Source organism: Nilaparvata lugens, chromosome 9, assembly GCF_014356525.2.
Source record: "Nilaparvata lugens isolate BPH chromosome 9, ASM1435652v1, whole genome shotgun sequence".
Lineage (NCBI taxonomy): Eukaryota > Metazoa > Arthropoda > Insecta > Hemiptera > Delphacidae > Nilaparvata > Nilaparvata lugens.
The window spans coordinates 35685422-35704115 of NC_052512.1; the positions used below are offsets into that span (position 1 = coordinate 35685422).

At 34.2% G+C, this 18694-nt stretch overlaps 1 protein-coding gene across 1 annotated transcript in view; it reads left to right on the top strand.

Moving 5' to 3' along the window:
• The window catches only part of LOC111048231 (ubiquilin-1), a 39733-nt gene extending 29488 nt beyond the window's left edge, over positions 1 to 10245 (top strand). The window contains exon 11 of the mRNA XM_039435313.1: positions 9227 to 10245. Within this exon, the coding sequence (XP_039291247.1) occupies positions 9227 to 9303 (77 nt within the window). The 3' untranslated portion in view covers positions 9304 to 10245. The remainder of the gene's footprint in view (positions 1 to 9226) is intronic.
• Positions 10246 to 18694: the final 8449 nt, after the last annotated feature.

An 18694-nucleotide genomic window follows, 5' to 3' on the forward strand; every position in this document is an offset into this window, starting at 1 on the left:
AGAACAATCACAATGTACAAAATGGTTGTGAAAACATTGATGTCGGTGGTTAAATATGATTTTCGGATAACTGGAGACACTTGAATGTTTTTAAATTGGTTAAAGCTGTCTAAATTTTTCAAATGAATTTGGAAGCCTGGAATTTGATGATCTTGAAGTTCTAATTGGATGTTTTCTAGAAATTTTGGATGTCCTCTCGTTTGGGAAGAGTGGAACAGAGGTTTTCCTCGATAGTAAATTTTTCCTTCGGCTGTATTGATGAAATAAATTTCTTGAAGTGTTGTCACAGTAGTTTCGGTTTTCGTTTCTATGTGGAAGGTCTCCAATTTTGGTAAGACTGCCAAATATTGTTATATTTCGGGAATCCATTTGATGAGGTTCTCTTCAATTTGGACGGCGGGGAATTTACAGTTGTCAGTGGAACCAGTAGATATGATAGCCGCTTCACATTGCAGTTGTTGATGGGAGATGGCTTCGGATGAGCACAGATAGCATTCGTTATCTCCTATCAATCTACATTCTTTATACAATCCTTCAATTTTTAAAGTATTAGAATTATCAGAAGATTTCAATAGGATTTGTTTTGTGGAAGTATTGTTACAAAATTTGATTCTACTTTACTTGGTATTGGTAATAATTCAAAAAGATCAAAAGTTACTTCTTCTACAATCGGAAATTCGAGAAAATAAATGATTTCGTTCTTAATTAGCTTACAATCTACATTAATCAATTTTTCTATTTCTAGCATCTTATTATACTTAATTTCTAATGGGAATTTCTTGTCACAGAATTTTGAAATTTTCACAAGTTCATTGAACAATTCTTCAGTAGACATTATACTAGGGTGCAGAACGCCTACTTTACAAGATGCAATAGAATTTTCAATGTCATGAACTACGTCTAATAAAATATTATAAGCTATAAGTAATTGATTCAAAATATCTTTAATTTTTTCTAATTCTATGAAATCGTTTAAATCATCATTAATTATCAAAAATTTCTCTTTCAATTCATTGAAGTTTTGGTTCACAAGTTTAATTGTTTCGTTGAATTCTACAATAATGTTTTGACTGATTGAATAATGGTTTGAAATTTGATTGGCTAAATTATCTTGATTATTATACAGTTCGAGAATCAACTTATCGTATTTTTGTTCGTCATAAGCGTCCAAATTACCAGTGATAAATTTTAAAACAGATCCAAGACTATTTATTAAACCTCTTTTATTGCGTTTGACGTTTTCATTGTAAAACAAAATCATTTCCAATTTTTCTTCAATAACAGACTTTGTATGGTTGATGAATTTCAAATAGTTGATTGCATCTCTTAATTTACTACTGTTTTCTGTAACGAAATCGGTTTTTGAACTTATACTAATATTTTTCCAAAAATAGTGAGATACCTTATCATAGTAATTATTCAAATTTTCAATTTCTGAATACATTGATTTCAAATCATAATTATGTACAAAAACGTGCGAGTTATATACAAGTTTGGCTTTGCCAAGGTTAATTGGTACAATTCCAGAATTAATAGTAACATTCTTAATGTCTATTGCTGTTCCTGATCTTGCTGCGTACAGGATGAAGAGGGATCTGGAAAAGGATTGTCATTGTCAATAGTCAGTTGAGTCACTGTCTTAGGTTTTTCAATGTCATTAGTTTTGATGATTTTTCTAGGTCTTTTAATTTTGGAAAGGTGTATTTAAGATTTTGTGTTATGGTGTCTCGGTACGATTTTAGCTGTTTTAAGGTCTCTGTTCACAGATTCAATTTTCTCTTTGTTATATTTGTTTTTTGTCTTACTCTGTTTCTGCATATTTTTAACGTAGATATCGGATGGAATTTCAGGTAATGGTTCTCTATTCTCGTCTACTTTCTCGATAACCTTTTCTTTAATTGCTTGATTCGTTTCTCTAATGTGTTCATAGAGCTTTTTGGTTTTTTCTCTGTGTTGATTGACATAGTCGTTCATCATCTGTTTGCCTATGTCAATGTCAAATAAAGCATTTGCGTTTATGTGTCCGTTCAGAATTTCAAATGGAGTTAGTTTTGTTACAGAGTGAATACTATTATTGTACGCTAAAATTGCATGTTTCACTTTTCTCTCGATAGAATCGTCTTTGAATTGAGTTTGATTATTAAGGAGTCTAATATGCTCGACAAGGGTTGAATGCAATCTTTCGCACATGCCGTTTGACTGGGGATGCTGTGTGCTGATAAAGTGAATCTTTATCTTATGAAGTGCCATCAATTCTTTCACCACATTATTAGTGAACTCTGTGCCATTATCTGAAACTATACTTTCTGGAACACCGTGATGACTGAAGAAATCCAGTAGTTTATCAACTATTTCAATTCCTTGTGCACTAGTAAGTGGATAGGCTTGTGCATAACGTGAAAAACTATCTATTATCGTCAAAAATTTCCTTTTGTCAAAAGTAATGCTATCGATATGAATAGTTTGAAGTGGTTTTGAAGCAGTGGGGGTAAGATTCATTTCCAAGTTCAAGGGTACTCTTTCGTATTTTGTTTTTAAGTAAATGTCGCATCTATTGATGAAATTTTGAATTCTGTTTCGAGTATTTGGCCAGTAGTACTTTCTTTTAATTTGCTCATAAGTTTCTTGAATTTCACGATGATTATTTTTTCCGACATGATAGTTATCGATTACTGTATCTCTTTTATCTCTTCCTCGTTTGTGACATCAATCAGTTTTTTCGTACAACGTACTAGTTTGAGTTGTGCATTTTTGAAATAAGTTGCAATTATTACAGTGAATCTTTCGTAGAAATCATTTTCAAAGTATAGACAATATTTTACATTCGGAACTAGATATTCTTTTACAAATTCTACTACATCTTTCTCAAAATTATTCTCGGAAATTTCTACAATAATTCGGCACTTGTTTTCAAATAGTTTTTGTATTTTCACTTTTCGTGGATTGTATTTCACTAGATTTAGTAATATTTGATTTTTAGCAAAGTTTACTGGTTCGTCAAGAGTTTGAATTCCAATCATTTCATTACCGTAATAGTCTGAATGCACTGTTTGATCGTCAGAGTCATGTTGTTCTTCTCGAATGTCAAGGTTGTTGTCACGTACATCATTGTCGTCTACATTTCCTATCATAGATTGATCGTCAAGTTCAGAAAAATGCATTTCAATAGCTTCGTTTATTATCTTATCTACTTCTTCACCTGTGTTTTGTCTTGAAGGACCTGGAATAACATCATTATTATTCAATTGGATCCTAGATAGAGCATCAGCGTTCTGATTCAAAATTCCTTTTTATAACAAATCTCGTAATCGTATTCTTCTAGTTTCAATTTCCAGCGAAGTTTGGAATTTGGTTCTTTTATTGAGAATAGCCACTGCAATGGTTTGTGATCAGTATAAATTTTGAATTTTTTGCCGTACAAGTAGGGATGAAAGTATTTGGTTGCCCAAACTATCGCTAATAATTCTTTTTCTATTGCCGAATATCTGGTTTCGCTTTCGTTCAGGGTTCTACTAGCATAAGCTATAGGTAAATCAGCACCATTTTTCTTCTGACTCAGGATAGCTCCTACTGATACGTTACTAGCGTCTGTTGTTAATAAAAATTCGGATGAAAAATCAGGATATTGTAAAATTGGGTCATTACACAAAAGGGTTTTGCAATATTCAAAGCATTTCACATAATCTTCATCTTCAACATTAATTTTGGTTCCTTTCTTTAGGCGTTTTGTTAGTGGTTTGGTTACATCTGCGAAATTTTTATGAATCTTCTGTAATAGCCTCACAGTCCTAGAAATCCTTTGATTTCTTTAGTAGTTTTTGGGATAGGAAATTGTTGTATTGCTCTTATCTTTTCTGGGTTTGGTTTTACTCCTTCTGGTGTGACTATGTGTCCTAGATAAGCTACTTCTTTTCTTAAAAACTCTGTTTTGTCTGGCTGAATTTTAAAGTTAGCATATCGTAATCTATCAAATACTTCTCTCAATCTTTGGATGTGTTCTTGGAGACTGGTAGAATAGATTATTATATCATCTAAATAGACAAGACATTTTTCGTTCTGAATACCTCTCAAGATATTGTTAAGTACTCTTTGAAATGTAGGTGGGCTGTTTTTAATCCAAAAGGCATTCTTAAAAATTCATAGTGACCTGTATCTGTGGAAAAAGCTGTTTTCTCAATACTATCGGGATGCATTTGAATCTGGTGGAAACCACTTGCCAAATCAAGAGTTGTAAAATATTGACATCTTCCTAATTTATCCAGGATTTCAGCAATATTTGGCAATGGGAATCTATCATCAATAGTTTTTGCATTTACTCCTCTAAAATCTATCACAATTCTGTATTTTTGTTTTCCGGATGCATCACGTTTTTTGGGTATAATCCAAATTGGTGAGTTCCAAGCTGAATGACTGGGTCTGATAATTTTTGATCTAGCATTTCTTGGATTTGTCTATCAACTTCTGCTTTGTAAACAACAGGATATCGATAATTTCTTGAATAAACTGGAATTTCATCGGTTGTTCTGATAACATGTTTGACCTGATTTGTGAATGTCAATTTATTTCCGTCTACATGAAAAATGTCTGCATACTCTTTTATCAGTTCTAATATTGCTTCTTTTTCTTCGGAATTCATGTGTTCGGTTCTAATTGTTGAAAGATCTAATCTAGTTTGGTCAACTTCAAAATTATTCAAGTTATTACTGTCTGGAGATGAGGTGGATTTTGAATAAGGGACTAGTTCATAGTTTTCCAAATTTTCAACTTCAAAAGGTCGTGTGATTGTCAATTTTTTATCTTCCGTAAATGAATCTGTAATTAGACAGATTGCTTTATTGTTTTCAACTTTTAGGATAGATTGTGGAATTTCTAGTCCAGAGAGATTTTGGTATTTGAGAAAGCATTCTCCGTTTGACACGTTTTTTATCGGAAGTGATATTGTTTTCTGACTGCGTGCTTCAATCAAGTAAGTCCACAGTTGACGAGGTTTATTGACTTTAGAAGGCTCATTGTGTTGCAAAGTTGTTTTGTAATACAGTAGTGGTACTTGTTTGTTGTTTCCATGGTAAAGTTTGTTACTAATGTAATCCAATTTTACTCTCAATTGCTTTATAGCATCCATTCCTAACAAGAGATCGAAATCTTTATGAAAATCAAATACGAAAAAATAAAATTTTCTTCCTAGGAATGGTATTTTAGCACTGAATTTTTCTTTTGATTTACCATGGGCTGTAGTAACTTCAAATGGTGTTGGTTTCAAGGAATCTTTAAAACCTTCATGTGCAATTACCTTTTTTATAAAGGATTGCGTACTTCCGGGATCAATCAGTACTCGAAAGTTCGTTTGTGGGTCTAGAAAGTAAGAGAGTTCGTTATCTTTTGTTTGCAAGTTCATAATTGAAAATTTGTTCCGAGGCTTGTTTCCCCTAAAAAATGATTTTGTTCTGTTTGGTCGGAAGTCATTTGACTATTGTAATCATCATTCAATTCCAAGTTTTCAAAATTGTTCGTGAGATTTCCAGTCATTTCTGGGTAATTGAACGGTTCATTTGAGAAATTGTCAGTCAAGAGTTCGTTTTCGTTAGTATTGAGTAATTCGTCATTGTTTGTAGTGAATTCGGTTGTCAGTTGATTGAATCTGGGGTTCTTTTTCGGGGGTTCAAGTTCAGTGTTTCTGGTTGAAATACTCATTGGAGTTGGTTGCGATTGCATTTGTGGTCTGTGTTGTTGACCGAAAAATTACCTTTGAAACATTGGTCTCTGTTGGTTCATTGAACTGAAGTTGCGAAATTGTTGATTGTTATTTTGATGTGTAATCATTGGTCTTTGTTGTGATTGGTTTTGGAAGTTCGGATAAGTCTTGTTTTGGGGAAAGTTTTGCATTGGTCTAGTCTGAGGAAAGTGTTGGATTTGTTTAGTCAGAGGAAGTTGTTGGAATGGTTGTGAGATTGGTCTCTTATTGAGATTGAAATTATAATTACTATTTCTGTTTTTGTACTGCATTTCGTTTGTGATCATACTCAAAGCTTCACTTAGACTTGAAGGGTTTTTTGTTCTCATCAGTGATCCTATAGGTTCATTCAGACCTCTCAAAAATACCCTAAGAGCAAGCTGCTTTGCGTATTCGCATAGAATAGTTGAGTTTGCTGCCATCTTCGTAAGGAAATATGCAAGTTGTAAGTTGAGAATCTTTTGAATTCTCTCGTGAAAATGAAAAGGGCTTTCGCTACTTTCTTGTTTCAATTCTGTCATTTCAATATTCAACGTGAAACAGTCACGTTTGTCAAGATAGCCGTCGAGAAGTACTCTTCTCACTTCAGGCCAAGCATAAGTGTTTCCACTGGTTACAAGTTCTAAAGCTCTACCTTTGAGTCTAGAAATAATAGTGGAAAATAGATATTCATTTTGAAAATCATCGGGATTCGATTGTACAAAAAACTTAGCAACTACTTTATCGCAAATCGATACAAATCTGTTTAATAATAATGGCTCTCCAGAGAATTCTGGTATCATATCCAGGAATTCTTTTCTTAAAACAGGGGTAGCAGCAGAGGGTGCTGTATCTACTGTTTGATTAGGCATTCTGAAATATTTAAATGTTTCGAGAATAACCAAACTAAAATATTACAATATTAAAACTTAAAATTAAGACTTACACTAAAACGAATGCTATGCTCATCTCTTCTGATGTCCTTTCAGCGTTGATGATGCACTTTCGATGAAGAAGATTTGGTGATGATGATATCGAAGTTTGATATCCACTGCACTTCACAATGTTGGTGTTTTGCAGCTTGATAATTCACCACACTTTTCGGATGTCGCGAACGCGAGGTCCTTATGTTACGAACGATCGTTAACAGTTTAAAAACTGAAGATTATGTTCATTAATCCTGATCGTCCTACCGACTGCGCCAGCTAAATAATGCGTTCAGTAAGATTTATTTTTAAAAAGAAATCTTTATTTACATACACAACATTTGGAATTAAATAATTTTGACAAGTGAATTTTGAGTACCTCTCGCTTCGATGTTGTAAGCAGGACTGACGCTCGATGCGTGAGAAAGCTAGCTCCAACAGTTCCAGGAGAGTTCCAAGAAGTTGTAAAGAAACTGCTGACTGCTGTAGGTTCTCACGATGTAACTTACATAATTGATCATTATTTGAACAACAATAATTGATTGATATTGTGTCAGATATATTGGGATGACTTGAATCATTACTATCTACTACAGAAGGCGTTGAAAAAGAATCGACAACCCTGTGTCCTATCATTCCCACTGACTCAATAGTAACGTGATTCTTACTATATCAATATTTTAGTCCAGTCAAATGGTTGTTTTTCAGGAAACAGCCCCGAAAGAATTTTTCCCGACGGTTCCTTTTGTATTTTGGGGCGCTGAATTCGAATCTGGAATTTGCTGACACGCCAGAGGCGGCTTCACCCCCAAAACCCCTAAAATTTCGGACTTTTTTCAATTTTTCCATTTAATCTCGAAAACTAAAAGTTTTTGGAAAAAAATTATCCTCTACAGAATTAAAGATAATAAAATTTCCAATAAATTGAGTGGTCGCCCAGGTTTCTACCATTTCTTGGTTCTGGAGCTACAAATTTTCAAAAAAGGGGTATTTTTCAAGGGTTTTTTCAAAATTATGCAAACCTACCACTTCTACCCTATACAACTTGGATATTTTTCTAGTATAGATAGAAAACCACACATCACGTGAAAGAACAATTAATTCTGAACAGGATTCCTTGGGAATTTTCAAATTTAGTAGTGGGAGGAGGGGGAATAAACCGATAAATAGAAAATCATGTCCTACAGCTAAAATACAAATTTTGTCATTCTAATACCTTTTCAAGGCCTTCCTAACAAAAAAATACATATTTTAGCTGAAATCACCTCACGAGGGTTATTTTCTATGAGAATTAACCGTTAGAAACATTTAATTTCACTATTTCCTGGGGGGGGGGTACGTCATAAGGATACGTCAAGGATCAAAATTTTAACCACTTGTAACTTTTGACAGAATGATCAGATCTCCTCGTACTACAGTTCATCCTTCTCGGCTCGTCAAGGCGGTTCAAAATCATGTATCATAACTGAAATTTGATGTAAAAATAGAAAAATCCTCCTTCAGTGTATTTTAGCCCATATTTAAATACACAGAAAAATGGCCAATTTCTATATTCAAAACTGTGTATCTCGGTAACCCGGAATGATAAAAAAATTGTACTTGGTCTTGATTTGAAGAACAGAATCTCCTCTTTCATGTGAGGTGAATGAGTTTTGTAAAAATATAATCGTGAGGTGAGATAAGTTTGTCGAGAAAAATTCTTTCGGGACTGTTTTCTAAAAAACGACCATTTGACTGGACTAGTAGTTATCAAGAACCGTTTGAGTTTTTGAGTTGCTTTGTTATCTTCTTATTCTATCCATTTATAAATGAAATAGGTTGTCACGAAATACGAGATCTTCATGCTCACATTCTTGTTTAGGACATCAGCTGACATTCGTTCAACATGCTCTTTCCATTTTTGGTGAAACGTTGCAACTCTCTCATTCATGAAGAATGTCTGTGTGTAGGGAGCTTCCTCCATCTAGGGATCTAGGGGTTTCTGATGCCTGATGCTTTCGCAAAGCCGTGAATATTATTACCCCGCGAACCATACCTTGTCATATTATGTAGTTTCAAAGTCACGGAGGCAAAATTGCGGGACGTAAATTTTTGGTCATTGTCATTCAATTTCAGCTGTTTTCCATGCATGAAATCAAGCCGGTAAACAGCTGTTTGCAGAACACATAACATATGATTCTCATTACAGCATATTCTACTGTATGTTTTCTCTACAGTCGAATATGCTTCCTAGCTCCTAAATAGGAACAGCAAAAAAAAAACCTCCTTCAGCGCGTGAGGTGGAAGTTTTGTCAACAACAATCACAAGATTCCTGATTCGGAATTTGTAAACTAGGTTATGTTTATAGAATGCATGTAGTAACTCCAGCACAAGCAGGTAATGTTTTTTATTTCCCAATTATTCTTCTTTAGATTGTTATGAAAAAAAATTAGTGTACGTTACTTGGACATGAATGTTTATTGCAGGGTTCAAATGAAATTCTTTATGAAACATAATTCCCGCCTGCAAACGGCCCCTTCCCGTCCATGTGACGTAAAATACTATTGTAAATAGTTTAAACGCAGTTTTTAATTTAGTTGTGTTTTTCAGCGTTGATTGCGACGTTTGGAGATGTGAACGCAGCGGTCGAAAGGCTCCTATCCAACGGACAGCTAATGCAGAGCTAACATTCCTCTCCATAGATTCTACTTCTACTGTCATAGATTTTTGTGTTGAAAGTTTCTCAAAATATTATAATAATTACTATTCTATTGTTATAATAAAAAACAACTTGCGATACTGTATGTAATATGTGTGTGGGTGTAAGCGAGCCTCCTATGTATTTAGAAATATATATATTATTGCTCGCATATATATAAATATGTATTATGTTTTACAAGAAACCCTGGCGGTACTGCGGTTGATTATTGTATCATTACAACTAGTAATTATTGTTCTTTAAATAATGTTGCTCTAGACATTATATATAATTTCATGTCAAAATATCCTCAACAGTTCTATTAGATTCACAATAATTTCAAAGTCTTTTTTATTCTCAATTATTACAGTAACTCCTTGGATCTCTGATCTATTGTCTTTTCATTTTCCGTTTATTTTCCGAATATATTTTTGCCGTTTGAAAGTATATACTAGAACAAGAAAATCCTTTGAACAGAATTTTTTTAGAAAAGAAAATACTTTCAATATATACTTTTACCGTTTGAATAGCTGTAAAAAGCTACCTTTACAAGTTTTTAAGATACTTGTTTAATTTTGATTTTTTAATTTTCATGGTTGATAATAGAAGAAAGTAAAAATCAGCTTATAGTTTATTAATTTAAGTTAATTAATCATACTAAACCAATGATTGTTATTGTTCTTGTTGATTTATGTTATCAATTTCTGAAGGTTTCGAAGTGTTCTAGACGTTTGGAGTGCAGTGGTTTTATGATGTTTGATTGAGTTTTTGATAGTGATTGGTGAATTTAGATTTTAATTTGTGAAGCTTTGCACATTGCACAAGTCTTTTTCAATTTTTAGAATTGTAAACTGTAATTTACTTCTATTTCTTCTTGAGAGTTTTTAGGTTTTTAGTGTTGTGGAGATAATTATTAAAACGTTATTTTAAACTCCTGATTTTATCACTACTGTAATAACTAGTCTCGGATTATCCGGCTTACACCGGAACATAAAAAATGGCCGAAAATTTAATGGTTTTTCCTCCACCTATTGTCTATTTTACTCCCTGAAACATAATACTAATGTGTCACTTTTTCGCTCTCGGTAGTAAAACCAGAAAAACTTCCTAGGGAGGAAAAGTGATTCCATTATAACATGGGAAGCATCTCTATTTTAAAAACTTACATTGTAATAGGTAAGAAGGTCTAAGCTCAGATGAGGAAGCATTTATAGAGTAGTCAGTCATTGAGCCAACAAAATTCAATAACTCAACCAGATTTGATGAATACCGTATATGAAATATATGTTTGTATGCTAAAATTATTACAACTTCTTCATATCACTATACTAAAAAAATGTATAAATATTTTGTATATTCCATGCTATTCAAAATACCAACCAACGAATATTCCTTATTAACTAATCAAATTTGAAACAGGAACTTCATCATAGCTGTAGTTGTGGCGGCCATTGTTACAACTTTTGCCGACAGATAGCGCTGTCGGCGGAGAACTGTGATTAAAAGCCAGCTGTTTCTGTTTACTTTTTAGATTATGTTTCACACATTTTTTACTCACGTTCGTTTTTAAAAATTATTTTATTTTCAGTTTTTATAAAAATATAGGTGGAGGAAAAATGTGTATTTGTATATCACGAGTAAAAAATGATTTTTCTCCCTCAGGAAAATTTGTTGCCCTCGGCTTCGCCTCGGGCTTCAAACTTTTCCCTCAGGGAGAAAAAACAGCACTTTTCACTCTAGATATACAAATAACTATTAAATTACAATTTGCTCATTGAAATCTTTTTTAATTCGTCAGTAATAAAGTAATTCAATGTTCATATTCCACGTCGAAGTGATGAAATTTATTCTATAGTACCATGTACATACAGTATCGTTTAACCGACCTAAACCCTATAGATCTGCATCTGAACATAGGGAGGATCGGATAAACGAGAGTACTGTCATTGAACTCATAACATTGAAAAAAGTATCAAATTGTAATTGAAGCTCGTGATTTCAGTTCAATTTTTGTTTGAAAATCGCAACTCAAGTATAATAGTTGGCGGTATAATTCCTCTAAAAACCAACCTCTCTATTCTCATCAAAATTTGCACAACCTAAATTTCTTGTCTCATTGTCGTAAGTGACTTGAATGAGGATTTTTCAGTTCAACCTTAGAGAAATCAATGTTTCTCTATTATTCCATGGTGTAACACATAATTTTCATTGGTTCTGAGTTTTTCGTTTTTATTCTCCTGTCCAATGAGCATGTTCTTTTTTGGATATGTATCTATAAGGTATCTTTCTGTTATTTTTTATATTGTATTGGCCAGATAATTTCATTCTATAGGCTACGTTATGCTTCAAAATGATCTTTCCAGGATATGACTTATTTTACGGCTTATCTTCTGCTTATACTTCGGAAACAGTTGTTATTTAGCTGGTCAATTACTATGTATGTGCTCGCTGAATTCTGTTATTCTAATTGGTATCTGACTCTTGGTATATAATTAATGGATTGAGGAAAAGTATTCGATTGTTTATAGGTGATTTTTTGTTGAAAGTTGTATTCAATGTGTACCTATATAAATATGATGGGATGCCAGTAAATTTGGCTTTCATGTATATGATGTTGTTTTATTTATTTTATCTCTTCTCTATGGATTTTTGAAATTTTCAACAGACGGATTCACTCATCACGTGATTTTAAAGTACTCTGCACACAGAGACAATAGTAGAGACCACTAGTAGTCAACTAGTGTTCAACATCATCACATGGGGACATTTGCATCCTTCAAATCCAAATCCCTCATCACAGAGACAATCATCGATGGATTCACTAACAGCCAGTTCTAGTAGACTCTCCACTATTGTAACAATTTATCAGCTGAGCAGCTACCAAAAATGGCTGACTCCAGATCACGCGGTTCAGATTTGAATTGCAGATCAAAAATATTTGTTGGCTGGTATTTTGAATAGAATAAAATATTTTAAAAATTGTATAAATTTTTATCGTCTACTAATATTAAGAGTAATATAATATTATCATACAAACATATATATTCTATGAGTTAATCAAATTTCTGGTTGTGGTATTGAATTCAGTTGACTCAATGACAGACACCTCTATTATGCTTTCTCATCTGAGCTTAGACCTTCTAACCTATTACAATGTAAGTTCCAAAATAGAGATGCTCCCCATGTTATTTAAATGGAGTCACTTTTACCCCTAGGGAGTTTTTCTGTTTTTACTACCGAGAGCGAAAAAGTGACACTTTAGTATTAGGTTTCAGGGAGTAAAGTAAGTACTTTAGACAGTAGGTGGAGGAAAAATGTTTTTTCTCCCTCAGGAAAATTGTTGCCCTCGGCTTCGCCTCGGGCTTCAAACTTTTCCCTCAGGGAGAAAAAAACAGCACTTTTCACTCTAGATATACAAATAACTATTAAATTACAATTTGCTCATTGAAATCTTTTTTAATTCGTCAGTAATAAAGTAATTCAATGTTCATATTCCACGTCGAAGTGATGAAATTTATTCTATAGTACCATGTACATACAGTATCGTTTAACCGACCTAAACCCTATAGATCTGCATCTGAAGATAGGGAGGATCGGATAAACGAGAGTACTGTCATTAAACTCAAAATTGAAAAAAAGTATCAAATTAATTGAAGCTCGTGATTTCAGTTCAATTTTTGTTTGAAAATCGCAACTCAAGTATAATAGTTGGCGGTATAATTCCTCTAAAAAATCAACCTCTCTATTCTCATCAAAATTTTCACAACCTAAATTTCTTGTCTCATTGTCGTAAGTGACTTGAATGAGGATTTTTCAGTTCAACCTTAGAGAAATCAATGTTTCTCTATTATTCCATGGTTTAACACATAATTTTCATTGGTTCTGAGTTTTTCGTTTTTATTCTCCTGTCCAATGAGCATGTTCTTTTTTGGATATGTATCTTTCTGTTTTTTTTTATACTGTATTGGCCAGATAATTTCATTCTATAGGCTATGTTATGCTTCAAAATGATCTTTCCAGGATATGACTTATTTTACGGCTTCTCTTCTGCTTATACTTCGGAAACTATTGTTATTTAGCTGGTCAATTACTATGTATGTGCTAGCTGAATTCTGTTATTCTAATTGGTATCTGACTCTTGGTATATAATTAATGGATTGAGGAAAAGTATTCGATTGTTTATAGGTGATTTTTTGTTGAAAGTTGTATTCAATGTGTATCTATATAAATATGATGGGATGCCAGTAAATTTGGCTTTCATGTATATGATGTTGTTTTATTTATTTTATCTCTTCTCTATGGATTTTTGAAATTTTCAACAGACGGATTCACTCATCACGTGATTTTAAAGTACTCTATTTATTTATAAATAGTAGTTTAGGGATGCCAGTAAATTTGGCTTTCATGTATATAGTCTGATGTTGTTTTATTTATTGTATCTCTTCTCTATGGATTTTTGAAATTTTCAACAGACGGATTCACTCATCACGTGATTTTAAAGTACTCTATTTATTTATAAATAAATAGTAGTTTAGTGAACAGTAGACCTCACGCAGTATTCTCATCCACAAGTACCTCATTGAAACTATATAGACCTTATGGCAATACAGCAATAGACTGGCTTCTCCACACATCTATCAGCTGATTTATGATGAATAATTCTCTAGTGATTTTTACCATAGAGAAACAATAGCATAAGTCCCATGGTATAGGGCGTTCATGTCGCAACTTTTACTGTTATCCCAAGCCGATAGTTCATGTAATTCTTTCCTGTAAAGCTGTGTGATACTGGTAGTCTCTCATATTGTGCCGTTCATACACGATCACCCCAACAAAACAGTAAAAATCGACAATAATCAACAGTAATCGACTTGAGATAACAGTAAAAGTTGTGACATGAACGCCCTTCTCCATGATATCTACTCACGCTTTTTTTTCTCTATGTTGTTACTCTAATATTGGCGTATAAGGAGGCTCCTTTTTCCTTTTATATTATCCTTGAAATGCAAAATTTCCAAAAACCTTGTATATACATCGACGCGCAATTAAAAAAGGAACATATCTGTTAAATTTCATGAAAATCCATTACCGCGTTTCGCCGTAAATGCACAACATATAAACATTAAGGGGCGATTGCTGAGATCGGGATTATCTCTTGCGCTCGGCTAAAAACCGGTTTTTGCGCCGCAGATCAAAAATCGGTTTGCTGAGATCGGGATTAACCATGCTCGAGCGCAAAAGTTAGCCGACCGGCAATTATCGCAGGGAAAAACCGGCGGTCTAAAAATCGGTTTGCTGAGATCCAGTCTAGGCTAAAAATTAATCTCGGTGGATTGCTGAGTTCAAGCGTAGATCAACTCGAGTTTAAAAGATAATCTCGGTGGATTGCTGAGATCGGGATCAGGCTAAAATGAGATAATCTCAGGAGCAAAAATGATGATTTTAGACTCCAACTTAGACCTGCTAGGAGGCAGGTTTAAGTTCGGGATTAAGCTATTAACTCGCTATTCTTTTGATTTATTGAAAACAAATGTCAAATTGGGGTTCACCATTGAATTCTGAATAATTTCATTACCATAAAGTCATATTTAAAATGTTTTTCCACTAATGTTTAAAATATTATAAGAAAGTGAAAATGAAAACACCTTCAAACAACAAGGAAATTCTTTACCTCTCACAAAAAGGGGATCCGGGGGCCTCCCCCGGAAAATTTGAGAAAAATACCCTCAATTTGGTGTGATTTCAAGCAATTTCCACTTGAAAAACTACATCCTAATAATGAAGTTCTTATGTTTAGGGGCTGATCATTATTTAATTTTATAGAAAAATTATAGGCCTATGTTATTTCAGTTCATATAACAAATAGAATGGAAATATAATTCATTAGTCATTCAATTGTTTCAAAAAATAGTTTCAAAGCTATGATTTCATGTTTTTACTAAAGTGAAAAAAAAAATTACTGTGGGGGGGATATATCCATGTTCCCAGATATTACTGGAGATTTGTATATCCTCCTGTCCCCGTGGAAACTACTCTTTAATCATAACATAACTAGGACATTTTGTGGGTACCATACTAAAAAAAGGTGCTGGAGCATTGTTCAAGGGAACTACGTTTCAATCACATGAACTGGTTTAAATACATGATCTTTTCATATGGGAACGTGCCAACTAGTCTCCCCGACAGTAAAGCTCCTCTTGAAAACACATTCGAGGGGATTTACTGACGGCGTCAACTAAGCTCCTGAAAGAGGAGCTTTACTGACGGGGAGACTAGTTGTCGTCAGCGACCGAGGAGCTTAGTTGTCTACGGTCCCGCCAACTAGTCTCCTCTGAACCAGTAGGGGATTTACTGTCGGGGAGACTAGTTGATGCTAGCGTGCAAGGAGCTTGGTTGTTGTCACCGAACCCGACAACCAAGCTCCTCGCTCGCTCTGAGCGCCGGAGTTCTCGCGAGTAAACTGACATATATATATTTCATGCACTTACTCTATGGATTTCCTCAAATCACGCCTGGTTTTCCTAGTCATTCATAGCTTTTTTAAGATTTATATCACATTTTTCAAGAACCAATAGTTCAAACTTCATAATGAGGTTCAGCTTAGGTATTGGTTCATATTTTGATGTTCTTATCCAAGCGCCACATATCAAAACAACAAGCGAGTGAAGCAAGTTCAAAATACCCTTTTGACTGATATGATGTACAAGAGAGATCCGGTTCAATGGGATTTGCAGGCGAGCGAAGTGAGTCCCATTGATACTGCCTATTTCATGCAACGTTTCTAAACTACTTTACACGGTTATGACTTGTTTTAAAAAATTAGCTGTGACCATATTGTACAGTTTGAAAATGTGATCTTCCATGAATTTGTCTCGATTTTTTGGCTCTCGAAACTATTTATTTTTTCAAGGTAACAAATAATTACAAACAATAACTTTCATTAACAATTTATTTCTCAAGCCGAATTCATAAGATTTAAATATTTATTTAAATATGTACAAGTAATAAACTGATATACTGTGTTGTATATTATACAACACATCCACAAATTTCAGCTATATGAAAAGGTGCAATTCATTTTTATATGGCTTGTATCAAATCATAAAAAAAAGAAAATTGAGTGAATACATGTTGAGAATATATATGAAATTAAAACTCATATATGAGTTAAAAATATGTGATATAAAATGGTAATAAAAAATTAGGTGAGGTAAGCGATGATTATATATATATATATATTATAATCCATGCATACATGCAGGAATCACTTGCGAGACTTACAAACTCATTCTGAAACTGCTTGCCAATTCAATAAGGAACATTTCCAAGTCAGTTGAATTCGGAAGTTTATTTTTGAATTATACAGTGGTTTGTTTTTTATTTTATCTCTTCTCTATGGATTTTTGAAATTTTCAACAGACGGATTCACTCATCACGTGATTTTAAAGTACTCTGCACACAGAGACAATAGTAGAGACCACTAGTAGTCAACTAGTGTTCAACATCATCACATGGGGACATTTGCATCCTTCAAATCCAAATCCCTCATCACAGAGACAATCATCGATGGATTCACTAACAGCCAGTTCTAGTAGACTCTCCACTATTGTTCCTATGTATCCAGAACTGAGATTCTCCTTTTTCAAATTCATTGTGTAGGTCAAGACCTTAGAAATGCATAGACTCACATGCAGCGCTAGTGTCGTACTTGGAATTGAAATCGGCCATTGAGGGAACAACCTATAAGATTTTTACATACCAATGCATTTGTAATCTATAGTATTGTAAATATATAGATGTAATATCTCATGCTAAAATACCCCAATGGCGGCCTTCAATTTTTTGGGAAGGCATAGGCATTGTGATTCTATATCTCTTTAAGGTCTTTGGTGTAGGTTATGCAGTAAATTGTTCCAGTTCCAATTGTAAATTGTTCCATCACGTGACTAGTGCAAAATGTTCCCATGGAACGCCATTTCAAAATCGTTGGTTCAAGCTTTTGGCGCGCACTTTGTTGATTTACACCAAAATGTTTAGTTTACTAGCTGCGTGAATGAAAAAGGCTGTTTTACAAACTTACCGTCTAGAAAAGTGTGCATTTCTTTTATTCCATTACTCTCAATTCATTAAAATTAATTTTTATCAAACATCATTTCATTGGTAAACAAACTATCAGCGCATGCGCAGAAAAGCAAGCAGACTACAATAATCGACCAATGAGAGAGCTCAGATAGTTGGAACTGTACTATGCCGGACAATTTAACAGGCTTCGACTGTTGTGCGGGAACTTGGAACTGGTTTCTGGTACAGAATCTGTCAAAATTCTTCCCATGGGACGCGGAACTTTTTACCTGGTAAATTGTGAATCGGACAATTTACCACATTCTATGTACACAGAACGGGCCCATTCTAATCTGCTAGCCTATCTAAGCACACACATATTTTTCACTTCTTCGAGTCTTGAGCACACACTGCAAAGATTTTAACAAATTAACCGCGGTTCAAAAATTCGGCTGTCGCTGTTATGCTAATCTCAGTATTGTGTGTTCAAGGCTTAGGCCCGTCTCAAAGTAGACCCGCGCTAATCCACGAAAAGCAACCCACACCATGGGATGTTTTGTAAGCCATTGCTAGGCTGCTCCAGACATCTGTGTAATGCATGCAATGAATAATCCACTTGTCAGCTGATTGATTATGGATAATTCTATAGCAATGGTTTTACAAAACATCCCACGCGGTGGGTTGCTTTTCGTGGATTAGCGTGGGTCTACTTTGCGGCGGGCCTTAATCAGACTTGCAGTCAATTATTTAGGTGTAACAATTGTTCACTGGTGCGCTTATTTCGATTTTAATTTGCCAAAACAATGATTAAAGTACCGTACTTCAAAAATGAGGTTGTAAATAATGTTGTAACTTAACTTAGAGAGTGAGAGTGAGGTTCGGGGAGTGGACTGTGGTGTACCACAGGGTTCCGTCCTTGGACCAATCTTGTTTCTCATCTTTATAAAATGATCTCTATTCGTGTGAGTTCAATGGTATGCCTGTGTCCTTTGCAGATGACACTGCCTTGGCATATTGTGGACTGGATGGCCCCAACTTAGAGAGAATGATGCAGGATGATTTGGATAAGCTATTGCTTTGGTTCAGGCACAATAGAATACAGCTCAATCTTACAAAAACAAAATATATATTGTTCACATTAACAACACCATGGACACTGCCTTCTGCACTGAAGTTTCATGGTGCCTGTGATCGGAATGACTGTGACTGTGAGGTCGTTGGTCAGACCAATGCCATTAAATATTTAGGTGTGATTGTTGATGAAAAGCTTAACTGGTCTCAGCATATATCTATCATAAAAAACTATCTGTTACTCGTCC